Consider the following 25,411-nt stretch of genomic DNA (forward strand, 5'->3'; position numbering starts at 1 on the left):
TACCTGGCTAGTACAATGATGAAAACTTAGATTCTACCTAGACACCAGAATGCTTTATTATTGGATATAAATGCTTCACATAAATGAATGTTCCACATAAATGAATGTTCTGTGTAACTTAAGCTCCTTCCCTCCAAACAGGCTAAAAATCACATTATCTTAATAACATCACAGGGAAATCTTTTTAAAAATAAATTATGGACTTCCCTGTCCTCTTAACATTTATAACAGGAATGAATTAATCTTTTTTTTTTTGGCTCAAGGTAAGCAGTGTGAAAGTCAATTATATTGTATCATAATAGTCCTTAGGAACTTCTGACACGTATATGCTTTCATATAAAAAGTGTGATATACAGGGATGCCTGGGTGGCTTAGTCAGTTAAGCGTCTGACTTCAGCTCAGGTCATGATCTCACGGTTGGTGGGTTTGAGCCCCACATTGGGCTGTTTTGACAGCTCAGAGTCTGGAGCCTGCTTCGGATTCTGTATCTCCCTCTCTCTCTGTTCCTACCCGCCTCATGCTCTGCCTCTCTCTGTTTCTCAAAAATGAATAAACGTTAAAAAAAAATTTAAATAAATAATCAAAAGTATGATACTTGCCTCAGGTGCAGATTTTAAGAGGGTGCCCCCGAAAAAAACCCTCAGTAATCAAGATAAATAATACTTTAATGAACTATTTTAAAAAACCAAAGTTAATGCCAAAATCCCATGATGAACAAAATATCAAAAATTTAAATAAAGCAGTCAGTATTACTGATTTTTCTTTTTATCCCAGGCTCCCAATATGGCTTCTGCACAGTACTGATGCTAAATAGGCCTCTAAAATAGCATTTGATATGTGTCTTTTTCTGTCACTTTTCTGTCTCTGTCCTTGATCTCTATTATCACTTACTGATGTTGTTAATGCCCCTTCCATTACCGCCACCCTCTCCACCAGCCTTCTGGGGCATCCCTTCTTTGTAATTCTGCTTTTGAGAATTGTGTCTAATGTAGAAAATATTCTCAGTGAAAGCCTAAACATTGAATGCCTCCAAAATCTGGTCCACATCTACTTTAAAAGTTTTCCTCTAGGGGCGCCTGGGTGGCTCAGTTGGTTAAGCGTCTGACTTCGGCTTAGGTTATGATCTCACGGCTTGTGACTTTGAGCCCTGCATCGGGCTCTGTGCTGACAACTCAGAGCCTGGAGCCTCTTCAGATTCTGTGTCTTTCTCTCTCTTTCTCTCTCTTTCTCTCTCTTTCTCTCTCTTTCTCTCTCTTTCTCTCTCTTTCTCTCTCTTTCTCTCTCTCTCTCTCTCTCTCTCTCTCTCTGCCTCTCTGCCCCTGCCCCGCTCACACTCTGTCTCTCTCTCTCTCAAAAATAAACATTAAAAAAATTTTTTTTAAGTTTTCCTCTATCTCTCTTAACATGTTACCTACTTTTCCTCCACCCTCTAATCCTTTGGTGTTTCCTGAACTGTGCCTTGTTTTTCGCCATCTCAGTGTTTACTTTCTCTACGGTGCCTTTTTTCTTTCTTCCTAACCTCCTATTTCCCCATGTCAAAATCATCAAGGTCAGCTCTTCCATGAAGGCTTTAATAATCCTATTCTTGCTGTTCTTTATTTCTCTAAATCCCAGCCAACCAGAAGTGACTAATCTGTTGTCTGAACTCTTCTTTATTAATGCTCAGACAAAAGGACTGTGATTTTGTATCCTCCATTGACTCAGATAGTCATACTATGTTGAGTGAAATAAGTGAATCAAGTTGGTAGCATTTTGTTTGTTCAGAAGCCAGATTATTTTCTGTGTGCAAGCTAGTTGAAATGGAACTAGTTTAGAAAAAGTACAGTAAATACAGCAAGAGTGGGAACAGTTTCCTTTAAATAGTAAGACATTACTAAGCCAGTTATTACATTGGAATAATTGAACACATAGACTAGGGATTGTTAGCTATATACTAGCCAAGCTAATATGTTTTTCTTCTTTATTCCTTGATTTTTGGACTAGAAGTTCCCCTTAAGATAACAGAGGTACAGGCTTATTTTACTCAGTTTTTGTTGTTCTTTAAATTTGCTCTTTCTTTTCCAGCCTTATTAGCATAAAATTGACATACAGCATTGTAAGTTTAAGGAGTACAGTGTAATGAACTGATACACTTTAATGTTACAAAATGATTACCACAATAGGATTAGTTAACACCTCCATCACCTCACATAATTACGTGTGTGTGTGTGTGTGTGTGTGTGTGTGTGTGTGCGCACGTGTGGTAATAACACTTAAGGTCTGCTTTCTCAGCAAATTTCAAGTATACAATATAATATTGTTAACTATAGTCACCATGCTATACAACAGATCCCCAAAATTTACTCATCTTACAATTGGAATTTTGGTACCCTTTGACTGATGTAGAATACTGTATGATCCAGCAATCCCACTTTTGGGTATATAACCAAAGGAAATGAAATCAGGATCTTAAAGAGGTATCTGCACTCCCATGTTCACTGCAGCATTATTCACGTTAGTGAAGATGTGGAAACAACCTGATTGTCCACAGATGAATGATTAAAAAGATGTGGTTTATACATATAATGGAATATTATTTAGCTCTGAAAAAGAAGGAAACAACTTGGATAGGTCTTGAGAGCATTATACTGAGGAGAATTTGGTGTATGTGAGAGCTCATTCTATTTAGATTTTCTATTTTGTATTAGTAAAAATTTTAAAGTTGACTAATGTATCCTTATGTAAATTATAATAAGCAGGAAAATAAGCTTCCATATATTATGTTGTCAAAAACTAGAGACTTTTAATCAATGACTAATTGTAACCATCTTGTCTAATGCTGTTTTTAAAGCAGAAATGAGGGGAGCCTGAGTGGCTTAGTTGGTTAAGCATCTGACTCTTGATCCCAGCTCAGGTCATGATCTCACATTCATGAGATCAAGCCCCATGTCAGGCTCTGCACTGGCAGCACAGAGCCTCCTTGGGATTCTCTCTCTTCCCTTCTCTCTATGTCCCTCCCCTGCTCACATTCATTCTCTCTCTCTCTCTCTCTTTCTCAAAATAAATAAACTTAAAAAAAATAAAGCGGAAATGAATGTTTACAGTGTTTTAGATCAGGCTATTCCCAAGTTGAATAAGGGAAAGTAAAGGTAGAAACTGAAAGGGGAAGAAATTATAGTTGATTCTCTGGGAATCAATTCAGCAGTCTGCCCAGCTTCCTTAGATGTCAGTTAGAAAATGAAGTTTGCAAGGGTCAAAAGTCTATGATTCATGGAATAATTGTAAATTGAAGTGAAATTCCGTAAGCTCAATAGCGGCACTGGTGTAGAATTTTAAAAGATCTTTTCAACATTTAAAATATTTTCATACATCAAAGCTCTCTCACCACTGTTCTTAGCCAATGAGAGATTTTGCCATTAGATACCATTTCACACAGAAGCTTGAATAATACTGTTTTAAGTCCATAAACTCTTTCCTCAAACTTTTGAAACATAGTAAAAATCAAAAACACAATAAGCAAGTGTTGGCAGGTTGTAGAGAAAAAGGAGCCCTCTTGCACTGTTGGTGGAAATGCAAACTGGAGCAGCCACTATGGAAAACAGTATAGAAGTTCCTCAGAATGTTTAAAATAGAAGTACTCTATGATCCAGTAATTGAGCTACTGGGTGTTTACCCAAAAAATACAAAAGCACTAATTCAAAGGGATATATGCACCCATGTGTTTATAGCAGCATTTTATACAATGGACAAACTATGGAAGCAGCCCAAGTGTTCATCGATAGATGAATGGATAAAAAAGATGTATATATGTGTGTGTATATATATACATGCACACATGCACTAGAATATTATTCAGCCATAAAAAAAGAATGAAATCTTGCCGTTTGCAATGACGCAGATGGAGCTAGAGAGTATTGCTAAGTGAAATAAGTCAGAGAAAGACACATACCATATGATATCACTTGTATGTGGAATTTAAGAAATAAAACAAAAGAGAGAGACAAACCAGGAAAAAGACTCTTAACTATGGAGAACAAATTGATGGTTACCAGAGGGAGAGGTAGAGGGAAGGGTTAAATAGATGTTGGAGATTAAGGAGGACACTTGTGATGAGGACCGAGTGATATATGGAATTGTCGAATCACTATATTGTACACCTGAAACAAATATAATACTATATGTTAACTATATTAGAGTTAAAATTTTTAAAAAGATCTTAAGAAAACATCGTAAAGAAAGTCATTTGTTTCTTTTGATGATATATAAAATAGGTTTTAATTTTGTTTCTGCCGTATAATCTTCTCTCCCTGTCTGAAGAAGATATTGCTGGCATCTAAGTCACCACTAGTTTTCAGCTACATCAAGTAGGAGAGCAGTTTGAATTTCTGTATTGGAGAAGGTTGGCAGTCATCCCCATGAGACAATCCTCTTCCCCATGTTGGAACCCTTTTTATTAAAAAGGCTAAACAGAAAAGAAATTGCAAGTACTAGGGCTTAGGTGTCAGACGATGAGGAGCACTAGGATTTTATAAACACAGGGAGCAGATGGAACAGATCTAATAACAGTTGAAAGAAGGAATGAAGGAAAACTTTTCCAGGACAGTTTTTTAAGTGTTAAAACAATTTTTTCTACTCACCCCTCACCCCTGTAACTTTCACATTCCTCTCCTATTTTTCTTTTCCCTGTTGACGGATAGCACTTTAGAACTAAAAATGCTGTATGAATGCTGTGTATCAGTAAACCTGAACTTCACACACTTCCATCAGGCAGTGAGGATAGGGGGCTTATTGATAGAGGATCTAATAAAGGCCCACTTAATGTGTATGTGGGGTCGACAGTCTGTAAGTATTACGGATACTTAAGGGTTGAACCTAACCCCAAATGAGAAAGGGAAGAGGCAGAAAAAAGCTGAGACGGAACCAAGGGGGCAGGTCATGGCAGTAAGGCTCACTGCAGGCTCCATTGCATTCTCTTGGTTAGCATAGCTGTGTATGGCTGGATCGCCCTCTGTCCGCTGCAGGATGAGAAAAGGAACTGTTTTAGCAATTAAATGATTTTAAAACCTAATCTAAATCTGGAATGGAGGGAGGAATATGGAAAGGGAGCACAAAAGGCCTTTTATCTCAGTCCATGTTGAAGTAGTAATTAACTACCTTCCACTTAATACTGGGAAGGAAGAGAATATAATCTAAATCACTGGTTGTTGTACGTTGTGCTAAGGAGAATCATTTTGATAGGCACCACTAAGCCCTTTTCCCCATTTATCCTTCCAAAGGATATTGGAAACCTTGCTTCTCTCTTAATGATGTAAATAAGTTGAGGGAAATGGTTGAGCAGGCAAACCAAATACAAACAATAACAAATACCTGACCAGAGACTAAAATAGCCAAAGTCCTTCTTAAACCATTCTAGTAGCTAAAAAGACTTTTAATCCTCAGTAATTTGCACATCTCCTTGCCTTTCTGTACCTTAATTTCCTGGCACTGATGACATGTGCAGAAACATTAATAAACACCTCATTGCATTTTTAGTGAAGGATACACACATCATCCAAAAGTGGTATTGTTTAGCCATTAACAGATTTATCTGCTCTCTTCTTATAATTTCATCTCCAAATATGTGGGCAAAGTTTTCAGGGTCAAAGGTTTGGGATTGATGTTTTCCTCCACCATGATAATACCTTGGAACCATATTCTTCCCGACAAGAAAATCTAACAAAGCCAAATCTCTTGAGTTTATTGGGGCTTTAGTGATGCCTGATCTGAGTTGGTACGCGCGCACACACACACACACACACACAGGAATATTAGCCATAAAAAATGAAATCTTGCCATTTTTAACCACATGTATGGAGCTAGAGAATATTATGTTAAGTGAAATAAGTCAGAGAAAGACAAATATTATATCACTCGTATATGGAAATTAAGAAACAAAACGAATGAGCAAAGGAGGAAAAAAAGTGAGAAAAGAGAGAGAGGCAAACCATGAAACAGACTGACAGTTAGAAAACAAACTGATGGTTACCAGAAGGGAGGGGGTGTGGGGGGATGGGTTAAACAGGTGATGGAGATTAAGGAGTGCACTTGTTGTGATGAGCAGGGAGTAATGTATGGAATTGTTGAGTCACTATATTGTACTCTTGAAACTAATACTGTATGTTAACTAACTGGAATTTAAATAAAAACTTCAAAGGAAAAAAAGTAAGAGTGAAAATGGGAGCTTGGAAGATCAGAGAAAAGTCACTAATTTTAAAGTGATGGCACAGGGAGATTAATCAAAGCTTGCCAAGGAACCTGTAAATTCAAATGCGTCTAACTATTAGGATGGGCTGCAAAGGAGGACCGATAGAGAAATCGTAAGACAGTGCTGGCAGATACATACATTATCTGTGATAATGTAAATGTTCCATTTCTGCACTGTCCAGTATGGTAGCCATTAGTCACAGGTGGTTATTGAACCCTTGAAATGTGGCTAGTGTGACTGAAGAACTGAATTTTAAATTTTATTTTATTTTAATTAAATTTAAATAGCTATATGTGACTCATGGTTACTCTTTTGGACAGCAGAGCTCTAGAAGCCTGCATCTGGTTGTGGGCCTGGATGTGCCATTCATCAACAGAGGTGGCAGTTGAGAAAAAAGAGCTAGATGCAGAGAATGGGAAAACAAGCACAAGCTAGCATCTCTAGGCGCCTGCATCTGTCTCTCACTACTACCCACTACAGCCTTCAGAGCATAATGGCTTCTGCCTCACTTCCGCCTTCCAAAATCTTACTTGAATTTCTCATTTGGTTAATGCTAACTCTGAACCATACATACAGGGATGGGTATTTTCGAAAACATAATTCCAGTTTAGCTAGATTGGCAAGGTATAAAACCACCAAACTGCTTTTCTCATCTAATGATGTTTTCTGAAAATCTTACTATACCAGTACATAAAAAATTCCTCATTCTTTTTCACATTGTATTGCACTTGTATTGCATTGTATGAATGTATATCATCATTTACTTAACTGCTTATTTTATAACTTATTGATGGACTTTTATGTAGTTTTCATCTTTTGCTGTAGTATATATTATAGCATCAAATAATCCTGAATGTGTCACTTAGGAAGTCTCTGAGTGTATATATAAGAAAAATACTCGGAAGTGGAAGACTATGTCAAAGAATATGTGGATCAAAAAGTTAGATTTTGAAGAAGAAAAAGAAATATTTAAAGTAATGAAAGACAATCAAAAGAGAAATATTTTTATAACCTTGAAATGAGAAAAAGCTTTCTAACTATAACATAAAACCCAGAAGCCATAAAAGAAAAGACTGATACAAAAAATAAATTTTCTACACAGCAGAGGCCATAATAGAAATATTAATTTTTAAACTAACAGGTTTTCAATGAATGATATTCTAATAGAGACTTGCTTTTTTGTAAAACAATTTCCAAGCCTGATTTCCAATTTTATGGATTTTCAGGTTATGACTGTCTCTATATGTTTGATCGTTAACATGTCCATGCTCCATTAGGAAAAGGAAGAGAAGAGATTCTGTTTAGTTTTGCTTACTTGCTTCCTCTCCTTTTTTCTTCCTCCCCTCCCTTTTTCCCTTCCTCCCTCCCTCCCTTCCTTCCTTGGACTTCTAAGCAAATACATTACTGTTGTAGATTCGGGGTCTGGAGTTCTCTCTTGTCCAGGAAGAGAGCGGATGCAGAATTAAAATGTGAAAGAGACTAATGTCCAGGAAGAGACAAGAGCCCCGAATAAAGGTCCTTGCTCCATTTTTATTGGGATCAGAAAGCTTACAAGCATGATGGATATTCACAAAGAGACAATGAAACTGTGAACATTAACTCCTGTGTGTGAGAGAAAGAGGGTTTTGAAGATATGCAGTGTTAGGGGTTTGGGTCAATACAAAACAAAATCCCAGCACCAGGCAGATGGTTGTTTAGGCAGGCATAAGGTGCAGCCTGTCTATCTTAGCTTGCCTAGGGGATAAGACAGGTAGAGCTTACTACCTCGGGGTCAACAAGGCACCTTTCTTTTGTTAATTAGCTCCATTATCTCCGCTCTGGGCAAAAACTTCACCCTGCTGCTGTCTGTAGCCTATTTACCTCTTTACCCATTCTGGTCCTTCCCTCCTGTGAAAGCAGCTTTCTGCTATCCTACTTAGTTGCCGGAGGGGGGTGGGGGAGGGGGGGGCTTCCACCCTGATTACCTAGCTTTGATTACCTGATTACCTGATTTTGGATGCTTTCATCCTAAGCCTTGTTAACCCATCATTGCAAGCTCAGGGAATTCCTAAACTTATTCCCCACATAATACTTAAAGTATTGAAAGTTAAAATGGGAAAAGAAAGAGCGTCAAATAGGAAAGCCAATGGACTACCCTTCAGATCTTTGTCCACTCCCTACTAGTTCTGTAATTTCATATATATTATTATTAGACCTCATTAAGGAGAACAGCCACCTCACATTTTATTTTTTTTCCCTCTGTAGTGACTAGATCAGTAACTTACACAAAAACATTTGTTAATCTTATCTTTGGGGTTCAGTTTCCTCATTTATAAATTTTGGGCACCAAGTTTACTCCTGTTATTGTGAGAATAATATGAGATATATGTGAAAAGATTTCAACAACCATAGATAATTGATCACTACTTAAGGAATTGTCTTTTGAAAGGGGACCACATTTTCAGGAGAAATATTATTATATGGTGGAATCATTATAACTCAGTTCCAGTTATGGAGTCAGGAGACATCCTACCACTTCACTGATATTCCAAACAAGTTACTGCCTTCTAGAGTACAGCTTCCTCTTCTGGTAACTTTGGAAAGTATAAAGCCACATGCAAACATGAGCTACAACTTCAATGCAAAGAAAACCTTGTTGACATAGATGACTTCTAGAACTCAAAGTGCTCTTGCTTTTGTCTGTTCCCATTAATTCAGCACGCATTTCAGCTCTTCTGTAATCCAACTTGCTGTCCTTATTTGAATTTTTCATTGATTGAATTTTTTGATAACTGTACTCATGGACATCCTTGAAAAAAGTTTAAATACACAGCTAATTTTGACTGTGGTTTATTTTGAATTAGAAGAGGGCTGACCGGGGCGCCTGGGTGGCTCAGTCAGTTGAGCGTCCGACTTCGGCTCAGGTCACGATCTCGCGGTCCGTGAGTTCGAGCCCCGCGTCGGGCTCTGGGCTGACAGCTCAGACCCTGGAGCCTGCTTCGGATTCTGTGTCTCCCTCTCTCTCTGCCCCTCCCCCATTCATGCTCTGTCTCTCTCTGCCTCAAAAATAAATAAACGTTAAAAAAAAAAAAAAAAAAAAAGAAGAGGGCTGACCTTATGGCTATACCTAACAAAATGTCACATTTGAGGCTAAGATTTATTTAACATTTTAACTTTTGTTTTAAGTTTATTTATTTATTTTGAGACAGAGTGCATGGACAAGCAGGGGAGAGACAGAGAGAGAGGGAGAGAGAGAATCCCAAGCAGGCTCTGCACTGTCAGCACGGAGCCCAACATGGGGCTCGATCTCACGAACCAGGAGATCATGACCTGAGCTGGGTACTTAACTGACTGAGCCACCCAGGCTCCCCAAGGCTAATAAGATTTTAAAACAAAAGTTTTATTCCTTGTGTCTTTTTTTTTTTTATTCTTTGACAGCTGAGATAGCTTATTTTTTATTATATTCTCAAAACATAATTTTTAGATTTCTGGAAACACATGCTATTCATAGAAGAGGATATTGAATCAAAGAATTCAATCTTTTACACTTTCAATCATTCTCTTAACCTTCATGCCCTCTAAAACATGATATTGAAGTCCAAACTGCTATTCTGTGTCTTTTCCTAACAGGAATAAATAAAAGTTGGTATGCGGGGAAGGTGTATGGAGGCTAATCTTTTTAGGATAATTGTATTTTTATTTATACATTTGTATTTGCAAATTTGAAATACTGTGTATTTTTTCCTCAGGTGTTAAACAGGAAGAAAATCACCAATTGAAATGGCAAGACCACAGATAAATTCTAGATAAGCATTTTAATGAGCATAATAGTGAGATTGATTCTGAACCTCTCTACTAGTTTTTAATATACTGCCTTAAATTTTTTATGTAATGAAGATTATGATTATTTATAGCCTTATTTGTAGCATTTTGACTTCCAAGAATATAATGGTAGATGTTGGCTTCAAAATTTTCAAGTTGCCCAAATATGAACTTACTTTCTAGGATTGGTAGTTACCTCTGTTTTAAAAAGGGGGCTCCGTTGGACGTCCGACTTCAGTTCAGGTCATGACCTCTCAGTACGTGGGCTCAAGCCCTGCATCGGGCTCTCTGCTGACAACTTGGGGCCTGGAGCCTGGTCTGGATTCTGTGTCTCCCTCTCCGTCTGTTCCTCCCCTGCTCACACTCTGTTTCTCTCAAAAATAAACATTGAAAAAAAAAATTTTTTTTAAGGAACTATCACTTCCCTTCAGTTGAACACTGAAAGAAACCGATGGTGGGATCCCTGTGGTGGATGACTCTGTCTTGTTCTTATCATTGTCTGATAGCCCTAGGAATAGCAACTCTCCAGCTAAGGCATACGTTTAAAACAATGTAACCCCTCTTTTTCAGACCTCTTAAGCCACGAAAATGCAGCAACACTGAACGATGTAAAGACACTCGTCCAGCAGCTATACACCACACTGTGCATCGAGCAGCACCAGTTAAACAAGGAAAGGGAGCTTATTGAAAGATTAGAGGATCTCAAACAGCAACTGGCTCCCCTGGAAAAGGTGCCAATTCAAATCTCAGACCCTCCTCTTCACCACTAATTTTTCAAGAGTATATATGTCTGCTTTTTTTCCATCTGTCTCTTTTGGTAATTGAGCTATGTCATTCAAACTAGTCCTTTAGTTTTGGGGACTGAACCATAAAAAAATTCCAGTCAAGCTAAGAAAAGACTTAACAAGGAATTAGAGGACTTAGAACTTTGAAGTCTAAATTTCTGCCCTTAACCAGATTTACCGCCTTTGCAACAAAAGATGAAATAATTGCTGATTGGAAAAAGTCCCGAGTGTAATGGATAATGGTTTTAGCCAAGTTAAGAATTAATATTATGTGGATTATTATGCAGCTGTTAAAAATGATTATATAGATCTAATATGCAATAGAAGAATATTCATAATTTTATGAAAAGTATATTATAAAATACTGTGCATATTAGTACATACTGTGATCAATTTTTAAATGTGTTGTGCATATAGCTGTGCACATTTATGTGTATGTATAAGTATACACACAGAAAAAAGTCAGAAGGAACATAATCCAAAATGCTAATGGAATAGTAGGATTATGATTGATTTACTTCTTTACATTTTTCCAGATGTTTATAGTAAACATATGTTGTTCTTATTTTTAATGATGATGCAAATACTTTGAGATTAAGAAAGGGAACAAAATACTCAATATTGTGCATTTTCTGATTTCTTTAAAAATAACCAGTATCTCAAGGTCATCCTCAGTAAATTTAAGACCATTAGGAATGTGATCAATTAAACTTGAACTGTTGTGAAGGAGGATGAGTTTTAAATTTGGTCTTTTCAAAATGTAAAGTATTTTTTAATGTATCGGCGTAACAAAATAAATTATCATCCTTGTTGAATATTTACTATGTGCTGGAAATTGTGCCAAGTATTTTACCTGTATTCTGTTATTTAGTCCTCAGAAGAACTCTATAATGACACTGACAATGATTTGCATATTAGGGCCTGAGTGCATTTGCTCTGAATCCAGAGTTCATGCTCTGACTCACTGTGCTATTCTGTGCCCTGACAGGCCCCTTGCATAAGGAACGAGAATAGATTAAATTTTGTATACGACAGTAAGAGAACACTGGCATGGTTTCATATCCCTCCTGCAAAGAAGATAATTGTGTAGTTGGTTGAAGAGTTGTAGACACTTACTTATTCACTCCCGTAGTTTCACCATATTTTCATCTACTTCTAGGGTGCAACACAAAACACAAATGTCCTAAGAAAAGTGTTACTCCTACAAAATATTTTCTCCAGTAGAAACTACAGATACTATTAAGGAAGACAAACTACATTTGTTAGAATTGAGACTAACATGTCTTGATTATGATACCTATTTCTTTAATGAACGTAGAACAGTTTAAATTTAAAATGCCTTATGCCTTATCGTTGACTGATCATGTGTGCCCCGTAGGTACGAATTGAGATTAGCAGAAAAGCTGAGAAGAGGACCACTTTGGTGCTATGGGGTGGACTTGCCTACATGGCCACACAGTTTGGCATTTTGGCCCGGCTTACCTGGTGGGAATACTCCTGGGACATCATGGAGCCAGTCACCTACTTTATCACTTATGGAAGTGCCATGGCAATGTATGCATATTTTGTAATGACACGTCAGGTAAGAATTCCTCTTCGAGTAACTTTTTATGAGATGAATGAAGTTTTATGATGAATGAAGTTTTGGTTGTCAAATTAGTTTTCTTTTCTCTTGTGTTCTCGTGTTCTTTCTAAGGCCAATTCCCTTTAAGTACCCATTTATCCTACACACAACACACACACACACACACACACACACACACACACACACACACACACACGAGTATGTGCACCTGCATGCCAATTGTGTGTTAGGCATGATGCTGAACATAAATCATCATAAATAGCCATAAATCATCTCTGGAAGGAGAAGGCAAGAAAAAGCTATAATAGATGGAAAGAAAGAAAGAGAGAGAGAGAGAGAGAGAGAAAGAAAGAAAAGAAAGAGAAAGAAAGAAAGAAAGAAAGAAAGAAAGAAAGAAAGAAAGAAAGAAAATTGACATTATTCAAAGATTTTGTACATTAAAAAAATAGAAAAACATGTACATATAATTGGTTAGAATCCATAAGTCAATTTAATGAGGTTACTGAATACAAGGTTAGTATACATAAATCAACTGCATATTTATATGCCAGTAACAATTATAAAATTAAACTTTAAAAGATGTAACTTAAAATGGCTTTTAAAAATATCTAGAAGTACAACATCATAAAGGCCATATACAAAAGACCCACAGCTAATATCTTCCTCAGTGGAAAAAAACTGAGAGCTTTCCCCCTAAGGTCAGGAACAAGACAAGGATGTCTATTCTCACCACTGTTATTTAACATAGTACTGGAAGTCCTAGCCTTAGCAATCAGACAACACAAAGAAATAAAAAGCATCCAAATTAGCATGAAAGAGTCAGACTTTCACTATTTGCAGATGATGTTATATTCTATGCAGAAAACCTGAAAGACTCCACCAAAAACTTGGTAGAATTGATACATGAATTCAGTGAAGTCACAGGATACAAAATCAATGTACAGAAATCTGTTGCATTTCTTTATACCAATAATGAAGCAGCAGAAAGAGAAATCAAGGAATCGATCCCATTTACAATTGCACCAAAAACCATAAGATACATCCTAGAAATAAGCCTAACCAAGAGGTGAAAGATCTGTACTCTGAAAACTATAGAACACTTATAAACAAAATTGAAGAGGACACAAAGAAATGGAAAAACATTCCACACTCATGGATTGGAAGAACATACATTATTAAAATGTCTATACTACCCAGAGCAATCTACACATTTAATGCAATTGCTATCAAAATAACACCAGCAATTTTTCACAAAGCTAGAACAAACAATCCTAAAATTTATATGGAATCACAAAAGACTCTGAATAGCCAGTCTTGAAAAAGAAAAGAAAAGCTGGAGGCATTACCATTCAGGTCTTCAAGTTATATTACAAAGCTGTAGTGATCAAGACAATATGGTACTGGCACAAAACCAGGCACACAGATAAATGGAACAAAATATAAAACCCAGCAATGGACCCATAACTATATGGTCAACTAATCTTCAACAAAGCAGGAAAGAATATCCAAGGGAAAAAAGATAGTCTCTGCAATAAATGGTGTTGGGAAAACTGGACAGCAACATGCAGAATAATGAAACTGGACCACTTTCTTACACTATACACAAAAGTAAATTCAAAATGTATGAAAGACCTAGTGTGAGACAGGAAACCACCAAAATCTTAGAGGAGAACACAGGCAGTAACCTCTTTGACATCAGCCATGGCAACTTCTTACTAGATATGTCTCCTGAATCAAGGGAAACAAAAGCAAAAATAAACTATTGGGACTTCATCAAGATAAAAAGCTTCTGCACTGCAAAGGAAACAATCAACAAAACTAAAATACAGTCTTTGGAATGCGAGAAGATATTGCCAAATGAAAGGGTTAATCTATAAAGAACTTATCAAATTCAGCACCCAAAGAACAAATAATCCAGTGAGGAAACAGCCAGAAGACATGAATAGACACTTCCAAAGAAGACATCCAGATGGCTAACAGACCCGTGAAAACAATGCTCAACATCACTCATCATCAGAGAAATACAAATCAAAACTATAATGAAATATCACCTCACACCTGTGAAAATGACTAAAATTAACAACACAGGAAACAACAGGTGTTGGTGAGGATGCAGAGAAAGGGGAACGAACCCCTCTTACACTGTTGGTGGGAATGCAAAGTGGTGCAGCCACTCTGGAAAACAGTATGGAGGTTCCTCAAAAAAGTTAAAAATAGAACTAACCTATGGTCCAGCAATTGCACCACTATGTATTTACCCAAAGGATACAAAAATAACTGATCTGAAGGGATGCATGCACCCCAATGTTTATAGCAGCACTATCAACAATAGCCAAATTATGGAAAGAGTGCAAATATCCATCGACTAATGAATGGATAAAGAAGATAAGGTGTGTGTTTGTGTGTGTGTATGTATGTGTGTGTGTATGTATATACACACACATGTATGTGTATATGTACACTTGTATATGTATACGTGTACACATATGTACATGCATGTACATGCATGTATGTATACACATACATGCACACATATATCTACACACAACAGAATATTTCTCAGCTGTCAAAAAGAATGAAATCTTGCCATTTGCTATGATGTGGATGGAGCTAGGTGTATTATGCTAAGCAAAATAAGTCAGTCAGAGAAAGACAAATACCACGTGATTTCATTCATATGTGGAATTTAAGAAATGAAACAGATGAACATGGGGGGGAAAAGAGACAAACCAAGATACAGACTCTTAACTATAGAGAGCAAACTGAGGTTGCTAGAGGGGAGGTAGGTGGGGAGATGGGTTAAATGTATGATAGGTATTAAGGAGGGCACTTCTGATGAGCACTGGGTGTTATATGTAAGTAATGAATTCTCCTAAAACCAGTATTACACTGCATGTTAACTAACTGGAATTTAAATTAAAACTTGAAAGTACAAAAAAAAGGGGGCCAAAATTATAATCTGTGCAGATTCAGCATATACCCAAAACCATGTTGTCAAGCATTTGTTTCTTTAATCAGGAGAGTAACAAAAATGAATTTGGAAATGTGTACCATTCTGTCTTTTATAATAACATTACTGGAAAGTAGCAGTTTTGCATTTGGGAAAATGTCTTTTCCTTCATTTTTATGTCTATCATTCATTAAGACTAAGGGTAAGCATTATATTAATTCCCTTTAAGTATGCCCACTGGAAAATATACACATACACAGACATATATACATATATATACATATACATATATATGTACATATGCACATATATATGTATATATGTGTGTGTGTGTATATGTATATACCTGTAAATCATGCAAAACATGTGTAAGACCTCTATGCAGAAAAACTTAAATGTAAAGGAAACTTAGTGAAATAAACATGTTCATGGACTAGAAAAGTAAATACTAAAAAATGTCAATTGTATCCAAATTGATTGATGTGATTCAGTGCAATCCCAGTCAAAATCCCAACAGTTTTGGGGATGGGAGAAGAGATTTAAATAAGCTGCTTCTAGAATTTCTATAAAAATGTAAAAGGGTAAGAAAAGCCAGTAAATTCTTAAAGAAAAACTAGGTAAGAGGACTTGCCATTCTGGATATGGAAGACTATAGCTTTATTTATCATACTATAGTAATTCAGACAGTGGCACAAGGATAGGCAAATAGTCCAATGGAATGGATGAGAGAATGTAAAAATAGACCTGGTATAAATGAACTTGATTTTAAAAAGAGCACTGCAAAGGAAGGAGAGTCGTCTTTCTATAAATATCTACATTAAAAAATGAAATGACTTTATACATCTTTAATTAACAAAAATTAATTCTAGATGGATTATCAATCAAATATGAAAGGTAACACAATAAAGCTTCTGGAAGATAATATAGGAGAATATGTTAATTACTGTGGAATAGGGAGCGACTTCTTACCCAGAATGAAAAGTGCTAATCATAAAGACTAAGATTGATAAATCCCACTATATTGAAATTAGGAACTTCTGTTTACTAAAGAACACCATTAAAAGGGCAAACAGGCTGGGAGGAGATATTTGTAGTACATATATCCAACAAAGGGTCCATAACCAGAATATATAAACATATCTTACTAGTCAGTAAGAAAAAAACAGACAACTCAATAGACAACGATGGCAAGAGATTTGAATAAGCACATCTTAAAAAGAAAATGCAAATGGCTAATAAAAAGGTCTCAGCCTCATGAGTGATCAGGAAAATGCTATAGATATCCAAGAGAAATGAAAGCATGTTCACACAAAAACTTGTATGGGAATATTCATAGCAGCATTATTCATAATAGCCAAAAAGTGGAAACAACCCAAATGTCTATCAGTTGATTAATGGATAAATAAAATATGGTATATCCATTCAGTGGAATGGATTTATTACTTGACAATAAAAAGAAATGAAGTACCAATACGTGCTACAAATGGATGAACCTTAAAAGAAGGCAGACACGAAAGGCTCAGGTTGTATGATTCCATTTATATGAAATGTCCAGAAGGCAACTCTGTAGAGGCATGGATTAGTAGTTGTCTGGAACTGGAGACGTCAAGGGAGATAGGAAGTGACTACTGAAGAGTACAGGATTTCTTTTGGGGATGATAAAAATGTTGTAAAACTGATTGCAGTGGTGGTGGCGCAACTTCATGAATACACTAAAAACCATTGAACATTACACTTTAAATGGGTGAATTGTATATGAATTATATCTCAGTAAAGCTGTTTTTAAAAACGAAGTAGTACTTCTAACACACACACACCAGAATGGCTAATATTTTTCTTTTAACTGGCAACACCAAGTATTGGCAAGGGTATAGAATGATGCCAACTCTCATATCCTGCTGATGGGAGTGTAATTGGTACAATCGTTTTAGAAACCTGTTTGATATCACTTCTTAACTTGAACACAGGCATACCTTATGATCTAGGATCTCCATTTATAGGTATATATCCAACAGAAGAGTTAAGCCCAAAAATGTTCTTGCCAGCATTATTCATAATAGCCAAAGCCTGGAAGCCACCAAAAGTCTATCAGTAGTACAGTGGATAAATAAATTGTGATGTAGTCATACAATAGAATATAACATAGCAATGGAAATGAGTGGACTATAAAAGGATGAATATTGCAAACATAGTATTAAGTGAAAGTAGCCATACGGAATACCTACTGTCTGACTCTATTTTTATTAAATTCAAAAAACAGGTAAAACTAAGCCATAGAGTTGAAAGGGATGCATACTTAAGTAGGAAAGCTATAAAGAAAGAAAGAAAACAATTACCATTAAGGGCAAGATAGTGATTCCTTTTGGGAGAAAGGAAAGGTTAATAATTGGGAAGGCACAAGGAAGCCTTCTTGGTTGTTGGCAGTGTGAGATTTTCTTTATCTGGTGATGATTAACATATTCATTTAGTGATGATTCATTGTGATGTACATTTTTGTTTTGTATACACTTACGTGTCTGTTTCACAATAAAAAATGTTTAAGAAATATTTAACACAACACATCAGTATGTATCTTTATAACTGTGCACGTGTATTGAATCTGATCAACAGTTAGTAGATGCTTATTTTGTAAAGATAGTATTCTAAGGGGCATTCTAAGGACTAATAACTTAATTTCTCCTTTATTTTTGTAGGAATATGTTTATCCAGAAGCCAGAGACAGACAATACTTATTATTTTTCCATAAAGGAGCCAAAAAGTCACGTTTTGACCTAGAGAAATATAATCAACTCAAGGATGCAATTGCTCAGGTAAGTTTTCCAAAAATAAAAATAAATTCCAGTCCCATTTTGTATGGTGCTAAGTGTTTCAATGGGTAAACTCTGAAAGAATGAGCCAACCCTCTTCTTCCTATATAAATTATTCCTCAGTTGATAAAAATGACTATTTTAGCATGGATACCTCTCTGGAAAGTTTTAGAACACAAGCAGGTGAAAAGATGATGGGTCATGTCTGTCCTATTAACTCCAGCATATTGAAATTTGTAGAGCTATGTTTACTTTTTGTTTGTTCTTTAAGTTTGTCTATTTTTTTTAACATTTTAATTTTTTTTAGAGACAGAGAACAAGCAGGGGAGGGGCAGAGAGAAAAGGAGAGAGAGAATCTCAAGCAGGGCTTGATCTCACAAACCATGAGATCATGACCTGAGCCAAAATCAAGAGTCAGATGCTTAACTGACTGAGCCACCCAGGCATCCCAAAAGTTGGCTTTTTTTACTTTTCTCCCTTTTAAAAATCTTTTACAATAATTCAAATGTTTTCCACCTATAATGTGTGGTAGCAATGGGGCAAAAATAAAATCCAGGTAAGAGAGACTACTACAAGTGTTTGCCAGGCACAAGTCAGAGTTTATTGAACTAGAAGATACTTTTTTTATTTTTTTAATTAAAAAAATTTTTTTTCAATGTTTATTTTTGAAAGAGACAGAGCATGAGCAGGGGAGGGGCGGGGGGGGGGGAGGGAGGGAGAGAGGGGGGGTGGGCAGAGAATCTGAAGCAGGCTCCAGGCTGTGAGCTGTCAGCACAGAGCCCAATGTTTTTAATTTTTTTAATGTTTATTTATTTTTGAGACAGAGAGACAGAGGGCAAACAGTGGAGGGGCAGAGAGAGAGGGAGACACACAATCCGAAGCAAGCTCCAGGCTCTGAGGTGTCAGCACAGAGCCCGATGCAGGGCTGGAACTCACGAACCGTGAGATCATGACCTGAGCCAAAGTCAGATGCTTAACCCACTGAGCCACCCGGGCACCCCAAAGATGCTTAAAAAAAAAAAAAAAAAAAAAAAGATGTACTTTATTTTTCATAATAGTTACCTTTTAAAATTCTGAGTGTGCCTCCCTCTGATATCTTTGATTTCCGTAAATAAATCTTCATTCCTCTTCTCTGTAGTCTTACATGACTTTAGAGATTTTTCAAAAATTTCTAGAAGCTCTTCCACCCTCTTTAAGGTTTGGTTGCCCTTCTCTGTCCCTTTTTGGTGATGGGTTGCGCTTTGAATAGGCTTAGTCTGCCTTCCCGCCTTGGCCTAAGTGGACTGGTGTCTTCTGTTGCTCCGGGTGGTGGTTCTCAGCTGGAGGGAATGCACCAGATCATCTCTGGAGCTGTTAAAAATACAGATGCTTCAGCCTCACCCTGAGCCTATTAATCCAGCTCCTCAGGGTTGAGGTCCAGCGTGTGTGAATTTTGAAAGTGCTGTTGTTGACAGCAAATCCTGGTTTGTTTTTTTTTAAACTAAGTGAAAAACTTAAAACAACTATTGGACGAACAACTAAGGTCTGGGGCATAATTAAAATTATAAATTTGAATCTGCATAAATTAAAGTTCTGGATCCAGACAAAGGCTTATGAAACGGCTTTTCTCTCGAGAAATGCCATCAAGGTACATCAGATGCTCCCCCATGTTCTTGGATCCCCAAGTCCTGGCCTATTGACAGCATAGGCCTTCAGCCTTTTCTGAAGGCTCTGTTGACAGCTGAAACTGCGGGGACAGACTTCCATTCTGGTCCCCCTTTGTAGTCCTGTGCCTTTAAAGCCCTTTGCCTCTGAGGCACTCTTATTTTAAAAGTAATTGAGATGATTTCTGTGATTCATAGTGATGCAGAAAAGAAAATTTCCTTTTCTCTGGAGACAGTAATATCACTGAACGCTTCACTAGCCAGTTTTTCTCACCTTTTGTTTCTATTTTAGGCAGAAATGGACCTTAAGAGACTGAGAGACCCATTACAAGTACATCTGCCCCTTCGACAAATTGGTGAAAAAGATTGATCTGCAAAGAGCCTCTGAATCCTGGCAGAAAGAACACCTGTTTATAACTATTGCCTTTTTAATTAAAGCATTGCAGGTGGAAGCTGGGAGGATGTCGGGGTAGAGGGTTTTTACCTTTAATTAAAAACAAAAACAAAAAGGATCTTAGGGAAGAAGGGAATGTTAAAATCTGAGGATCAGGCTTTGTGGAATGTAAGCTCAAAGGGCTTAGTGAATATTGTCTTAATCAAGAATCTTAGTTTCTGGATGAAAATGATGCATTATACAGTTGAGAGATTCATAAGGAGAAAAGGATGCTGGGGGTGTTCCTTTCTTGCATCTTCTTTGCAGGGTCAGCAAAACAGTAACACACCAGCACCCCACTCAGCTCTAATTTTTTTTTAATTTAACTTTTCTTATTTTTGACATAGGAGTAAATAAATATACCAGAAAAGCAAATCCTCAAGATATGTGGGTGGCAAACAGAGTCTGAGCCCGTGCCATTAGCATTTATTTTAAATTGGACCCAGTCTCTGCAAAGTTACCAGGAATCTCTCCTATTCGTGCCCTTTTCTGACCACCCACTCCTGTTGGTTACACTAATTTTATCCATATGATAGTTGGAACCAACTTACAACTGTTTGATAATTGACACTTTGGATTATCCCGTAATACCTTCTTAAATGTCTGTATATTCCAGTGCTCTGGATCAGTATCTAGGAATCATTGGCAACACTGCATGAGGTTGTTTTGTTTTGTTTCGTTTTGTTTTTTTACTAATTAATCTTTAAAAGGAGGCAGAGTTTCCCTCCTTTATTTAACTATCCTATTGATATTCCTCTCTCCCTCCACAACTCAAATCAGAGGGGGGCGGGGGGGTTCAGCTGTATTACCAAATCAGGAAGATGTAAGGTTTACAGATTGGCTAAAAATCATGGCTCTCTAGCCATTTCAGAACCAGAATAATTTCAATGCTGTTAGTCTGCTTGTGTGACAGCATTCCAGCCCACCCAGGTGGTGCTGCCTTGTCTGGAGATTTTGTTAATCTTGAAGGACACACACTTCCACGCTGTTTGTGAGCCCTCCCACCTCCACCACTTTAATAGTTGTAAATCAAGTGTGTGGATCTCAAAGGGTGCAATTTATCTTTATACAAGAATACATTTCTATGGCTTCCTTCAACCTGCCCTCTTCACCCTATTTTTTCTTATCTTAAATTGAGAGAAGGAAGAATTAATCTTATACTCTATCAAAATATTTTCTACCATACTTCCAGATGACATCTGCAGTTGAAGAGTCAAAGGAATCTGTGTCTAATATCCTGTTTTGCACTACGGTGGGGGGCAGGATGGAAAGGATGATGAGGCTTGCCACACAGCTGATTGGCTTTTTCTTTCACATGATTCATCCCTCCTCATTGTGGCAAGGAGCTTTCTTTCTCATTTTCGTCCTCCTTTGGGATCATTGTGTATGAAAAGAAACACTTTAGGCGACAAACCCAGACTCCAGGTGCCTTGTAGAGGTCGAAGGCTAGCCAGGACCGCCGCCACTGCTGCCGCTACCCCTTCCACTGGCATGTTGGAATGAAAGGGCGCATGTCCCCCCTTCCCTCCCCCCAGTCGTTCAGCCCCTCCCCTCATTTATTTTTGTTAAGTTAATGTGAATTATTTTTAAATCATTTATCCTGTTTGTGTGCAGGGTTTTTAAGAAGAAACAGCACAGTGCAATGAGCAAATCCTTTCAGGGTGTGTGGGAGGCAAGGGAGGGAAGATGTGGAGAAAAGTCCTTTACACAAATAGCAAAATACTGAACATGTGTAAAATCCTGTATCATTTATGAAATATGTATAAAAAGCAATGTACCTTCTGGAACAATAAATACTTATTCAATTTTTGAACTATAGCATCTTATTCTTTAAAGCAAAACCAAGAAAACAAAACCTTATTTTCCTGTAATTCTAGGTGGAGAAGCGTTTACTTCTAAAATTAATTTTTATAAAACTACTATTTTGAAACTAAATTTGGTTACTAGAGCCCGTATTTTAAAAACAGGCATTTCATTCATGATTCCTGAATCTAAAATGGTCAGTATTTTCCTAATTTTCCAGAGCTACCAGAGGTTAAGTGACTTCTACAGCCGTAATACAGCCAATGGCAAGACTGAGACCAATATCCTTATCTCCTGACTACCAGGAAAATTTTCTATTGTATCAGACCACCAGATTTCCCAGTGTGGTCTTCTGGACTTCAGAAAGTTGTTCAAGAATGAACCAAGATTAAATCTTCATTATTTTAAGAGTTTGTATGATCACCAAACAGGAAAATATCACATGCTACCTAATCCATTGACGGCCTATCAAAAATCATATGTTAAACGTTAAATGTCTGACTGTATTTAGTGCAGTGTGAGATGTACTGAGAGCAGACATCCCTGAGACTGAAGTAAGGTGGAAGAAAATAAGATTGAAAACGTTAAGCCACTGTTTGGTTTCAGCAAATAATGTCTACACATTCCACAACATTGTTAGGCTTCAGTGAATTTTCAGTGGAGATAGATAATAGAGAGTTAAATCCATTAGTGAGTGTAGATAATGCAGTTTTGCTAAGGGATAATAGACTTTTAGAGATGGAAAAAGTAAAAGGGTTCTCACGGTATGATTGCTGGAGCAGCAACCTGGTATGTCCTTGTTAAAAATGCAATTTCTCTGATCCCCACTGAATCAGAAACTAGGCACTGGTCCAGCAATGTGTGTGTAATAAGCCCTTCTGGTGATTCCGATGGGAACCGTTGGTCTAGTCAGCCCAGTGCTTTAAAGAGAAGGAAACAGGCACAGAGAAGACGTCTGTGTCCCAACCCATCAGTGCATTCCTATGACCAAACAACCAGACCGAGTAACGGAGAATTGGTGAGTGTGGTGAATATGGTAAATGGAAACAATAGAGCTCATGTCACATGTACTGCTGTATCTTGCTTCTCAAGGGTTGTGGTGAGGACATAGTAGATGCTTACAAAAACAAATAGGTTGAATTTTTAAAATCAACCTAGAGAGATTTCACAGAAAAGTGGAATTTCTTAGATTTTGGAACTCAGTTTCACCAAAACTGTTGACAGTTGTAATTCATTTTTATCACTGCCAACGATCTTTAGTTTGTTGCTCTCCCAAGTAAGTACAAACTTGTTCTCTTCCAGAACGCACTACATAGTTACATCCTTAGGATAAATGTATAGGCTAATTTGTGATGAATTCTGAATATAAAATGACCCACTATATAAATTTTCATTTGCATATGTTTTATAAATTCATCATCCACTGAGCAATCCCTCCTCAAAAATATCTTCTGCTCCTGTGACTCGACTCTTGAGTTTCCTTCTTTAAATCTCTGACTACTTCTTGGCCTCGTTTGCAGCGTCCCCTTCCTCTGCCCACATCTTTGATGTTCGGCTTCTCTGGGGTTCCATCTTGGGCCCCATTTTCCATAGATGATCTCACTCACTCCCCTCCCCCATTTGTAAGCTGGTAGCTCTCAGATTGTTAGGTAAACTCAGATCTCTCCTGAACAGCAGAATGGTTCATCTGCCTCCTAACTGATCTATTTCCTGCATTCCTCCGGTGCATTAAATTCCTTCAGTGTCACCAGAATATTTTTGTTTTTAATTTCTAATAGCACATACTTTAGAAAAATAAGAAAATATGAACAAGAATTAACATTAAATATGGGAAAGGAGACGCTATAAAACACCACAAGGAGCAGTCAAAGCAATCTAGAACGTGAGACATTCTATAGGACAAATGACTGGCTTTCCTCAACAAATGGTGTAAGCGTTGAGGAAAAGGGAGGGACCATTCTAGATTAAGAGAATTTAAGAGATATAACTCTATGCAATGTATGGCTCTTGTTTGAATCCTGACTTCAAACTAGCAATGCAAATTTTGAAACAGTTGGGGAAATTTTAATATGAAATGGGTATTAGTACTAAGTTTTCATAGTAGTAAGAATGACATTACAGTTATGTAAAAAAGGCCATATGTTAGAAATGCATCTTGGTATAGAAATAAGACTGACAAAATATTAGTAATTGCAGCTTGGTATTATTCTTTCTACTTTTGTATACATTTGAAATTTTTCATCATAAAAAATTAAAATGAAAGGGCAGGTCAACTAAAAAGGAAAAAATAGGAATAAGAAAAAAAAGTCCTACCATCCTGGGAATGCTTGTTTACAGAACCAAAGGGCTATCTGGTAAAAGTCCTTGACTCTGGCCATCAATCCTGGCAGCAAATCTGAGTTTATCTCATGCACACGTCCTCTGTTTCTCTGCAACACATATGAAGCACTCAGATGGTCTCTCAGGGACAGGAAACTGCAGGGTTTTGTTTTTTCTGTTAAGAGCACTAACTCCTTAACTGCAATGAGACAGTTCCTCAGTCCCAGATGCATCCATTGCTGCCATCAAATTGCAACTTAATAAGCTAAAAATGGTCAGATTGCCTGTGTTCTGCTATCATCTGCTAGTGATAAAGTAGCTAACTATAAATTTAGATCAACAGAAACCCCTTGCTAGAGCTTTCCACTCTAGAGCACTGTAAACTCTGTGCTTGCAGGAACACTTTTACCTTTAGTCACTGTCAAAAACCAGAGACAGCATGGCACTTGGCCCCTAGTAAGCACTAATGTTTAATTGAACTGAAACCCTTAGAGGAAAGGGGCCACACCAATTTGGATGCCACTTAGCATAGGAAAAAAATATGACAAGAGATTAAGAAGACACATTTGTGAACTACTTCCTAATACAAATATCCCTTCCCTAGTCACTAGAAATTTGGTTATAGGACAAGAAATATAAATAGTGTACGAATGATAGAAGCCCAAAGCATCAGATCAAGGTAAGAGTAGGAGAGAGAAACTTTGGTATCATTCAGATCCTGGTTTAATATAGTATTTAAAAACACAATCTTTCGGGGGACCTGGCTGGCTCAGTTAGTAGAGCATGCAACTCTTGATCTCAGGGTCATGAGTTCAAGCCCCATGTTGGGCATGAAACCGACTTTAAAAAAAAAAAACAAAAACGGTGGCTCAGTCAGTTAAGTGTCAGACTTGATTTCAGCTCAGGTCCTGATCTCATGATTCATGAAATTGAGCCCCGCGTTGGGCTCAGCACTGACAGCACAAAGCCTGCTTGGGATTCTCTTTCTCCCTCTCTCTCTGCCCCTTCCCCCCCCCCCCCCACCAAAATAAATAAATAAACATTGTTTTAAATGGTAAAAAA

The 25,411-nt window shown here is 37.2% G+C and overlaps 1 protein-coding gene across 4 annotated transcripts in view; it reads left to right on the forward strand.

Annotated features, from left to right (window-relative positions):
* Positions 1–22,040, forward strand: part of MCU (mitochondrial calcium uniporter) — a 205,321-nt gene extending 183,281 nt beyond the window's left edge. For 3 of the 4 annotated variants that reach the window (XM_019444494.2, XM_019444493.2, XM_053888571.1), the window contains 4 exons: positions 10,595–10,755; positions 12,188–12,391; positions 18,038–18,154; positions 20,087–22,040. In XM_019444494.2, the coding sequence (XP_019300039.2) occupies positions 10,595–10,755; positions 12,188–12,391; positions 18,038–18,154; positions 20,087–20,164 (560 nt within the window). In that variant the 3' untranslated portion in view covers positions 20,165–22,040. The remainder of the gene's footprint in view (positions 1–10,594; positions 10,756–12,187; positions 12,392–18,037; positions 18,155–20,086) is intronic. The other variant, XM_053888570.1, reaches the window with a different exon arrangement.
* The last annotated feature ends 3,371 nt before the right edge of the window (positions 22,041–25,411 follow it).

Source organism: Panthera pardus, unplaced genomic scaffold (assembly GCF_024362965.1).
Source record: "Panthera pardus isolate Hobbes unplaced genomic scaffold, ASM2436296v1 HiC_scaffold_22, whole genome shotgun sequence".
In the NCBI taxonomy this organism is placed as follows: domain Eukaryota; kingdom Metazoa; phylum Chordata; class Mammalia; order Carnivora; family Felidae; genus Panthera; species Panthera pardus.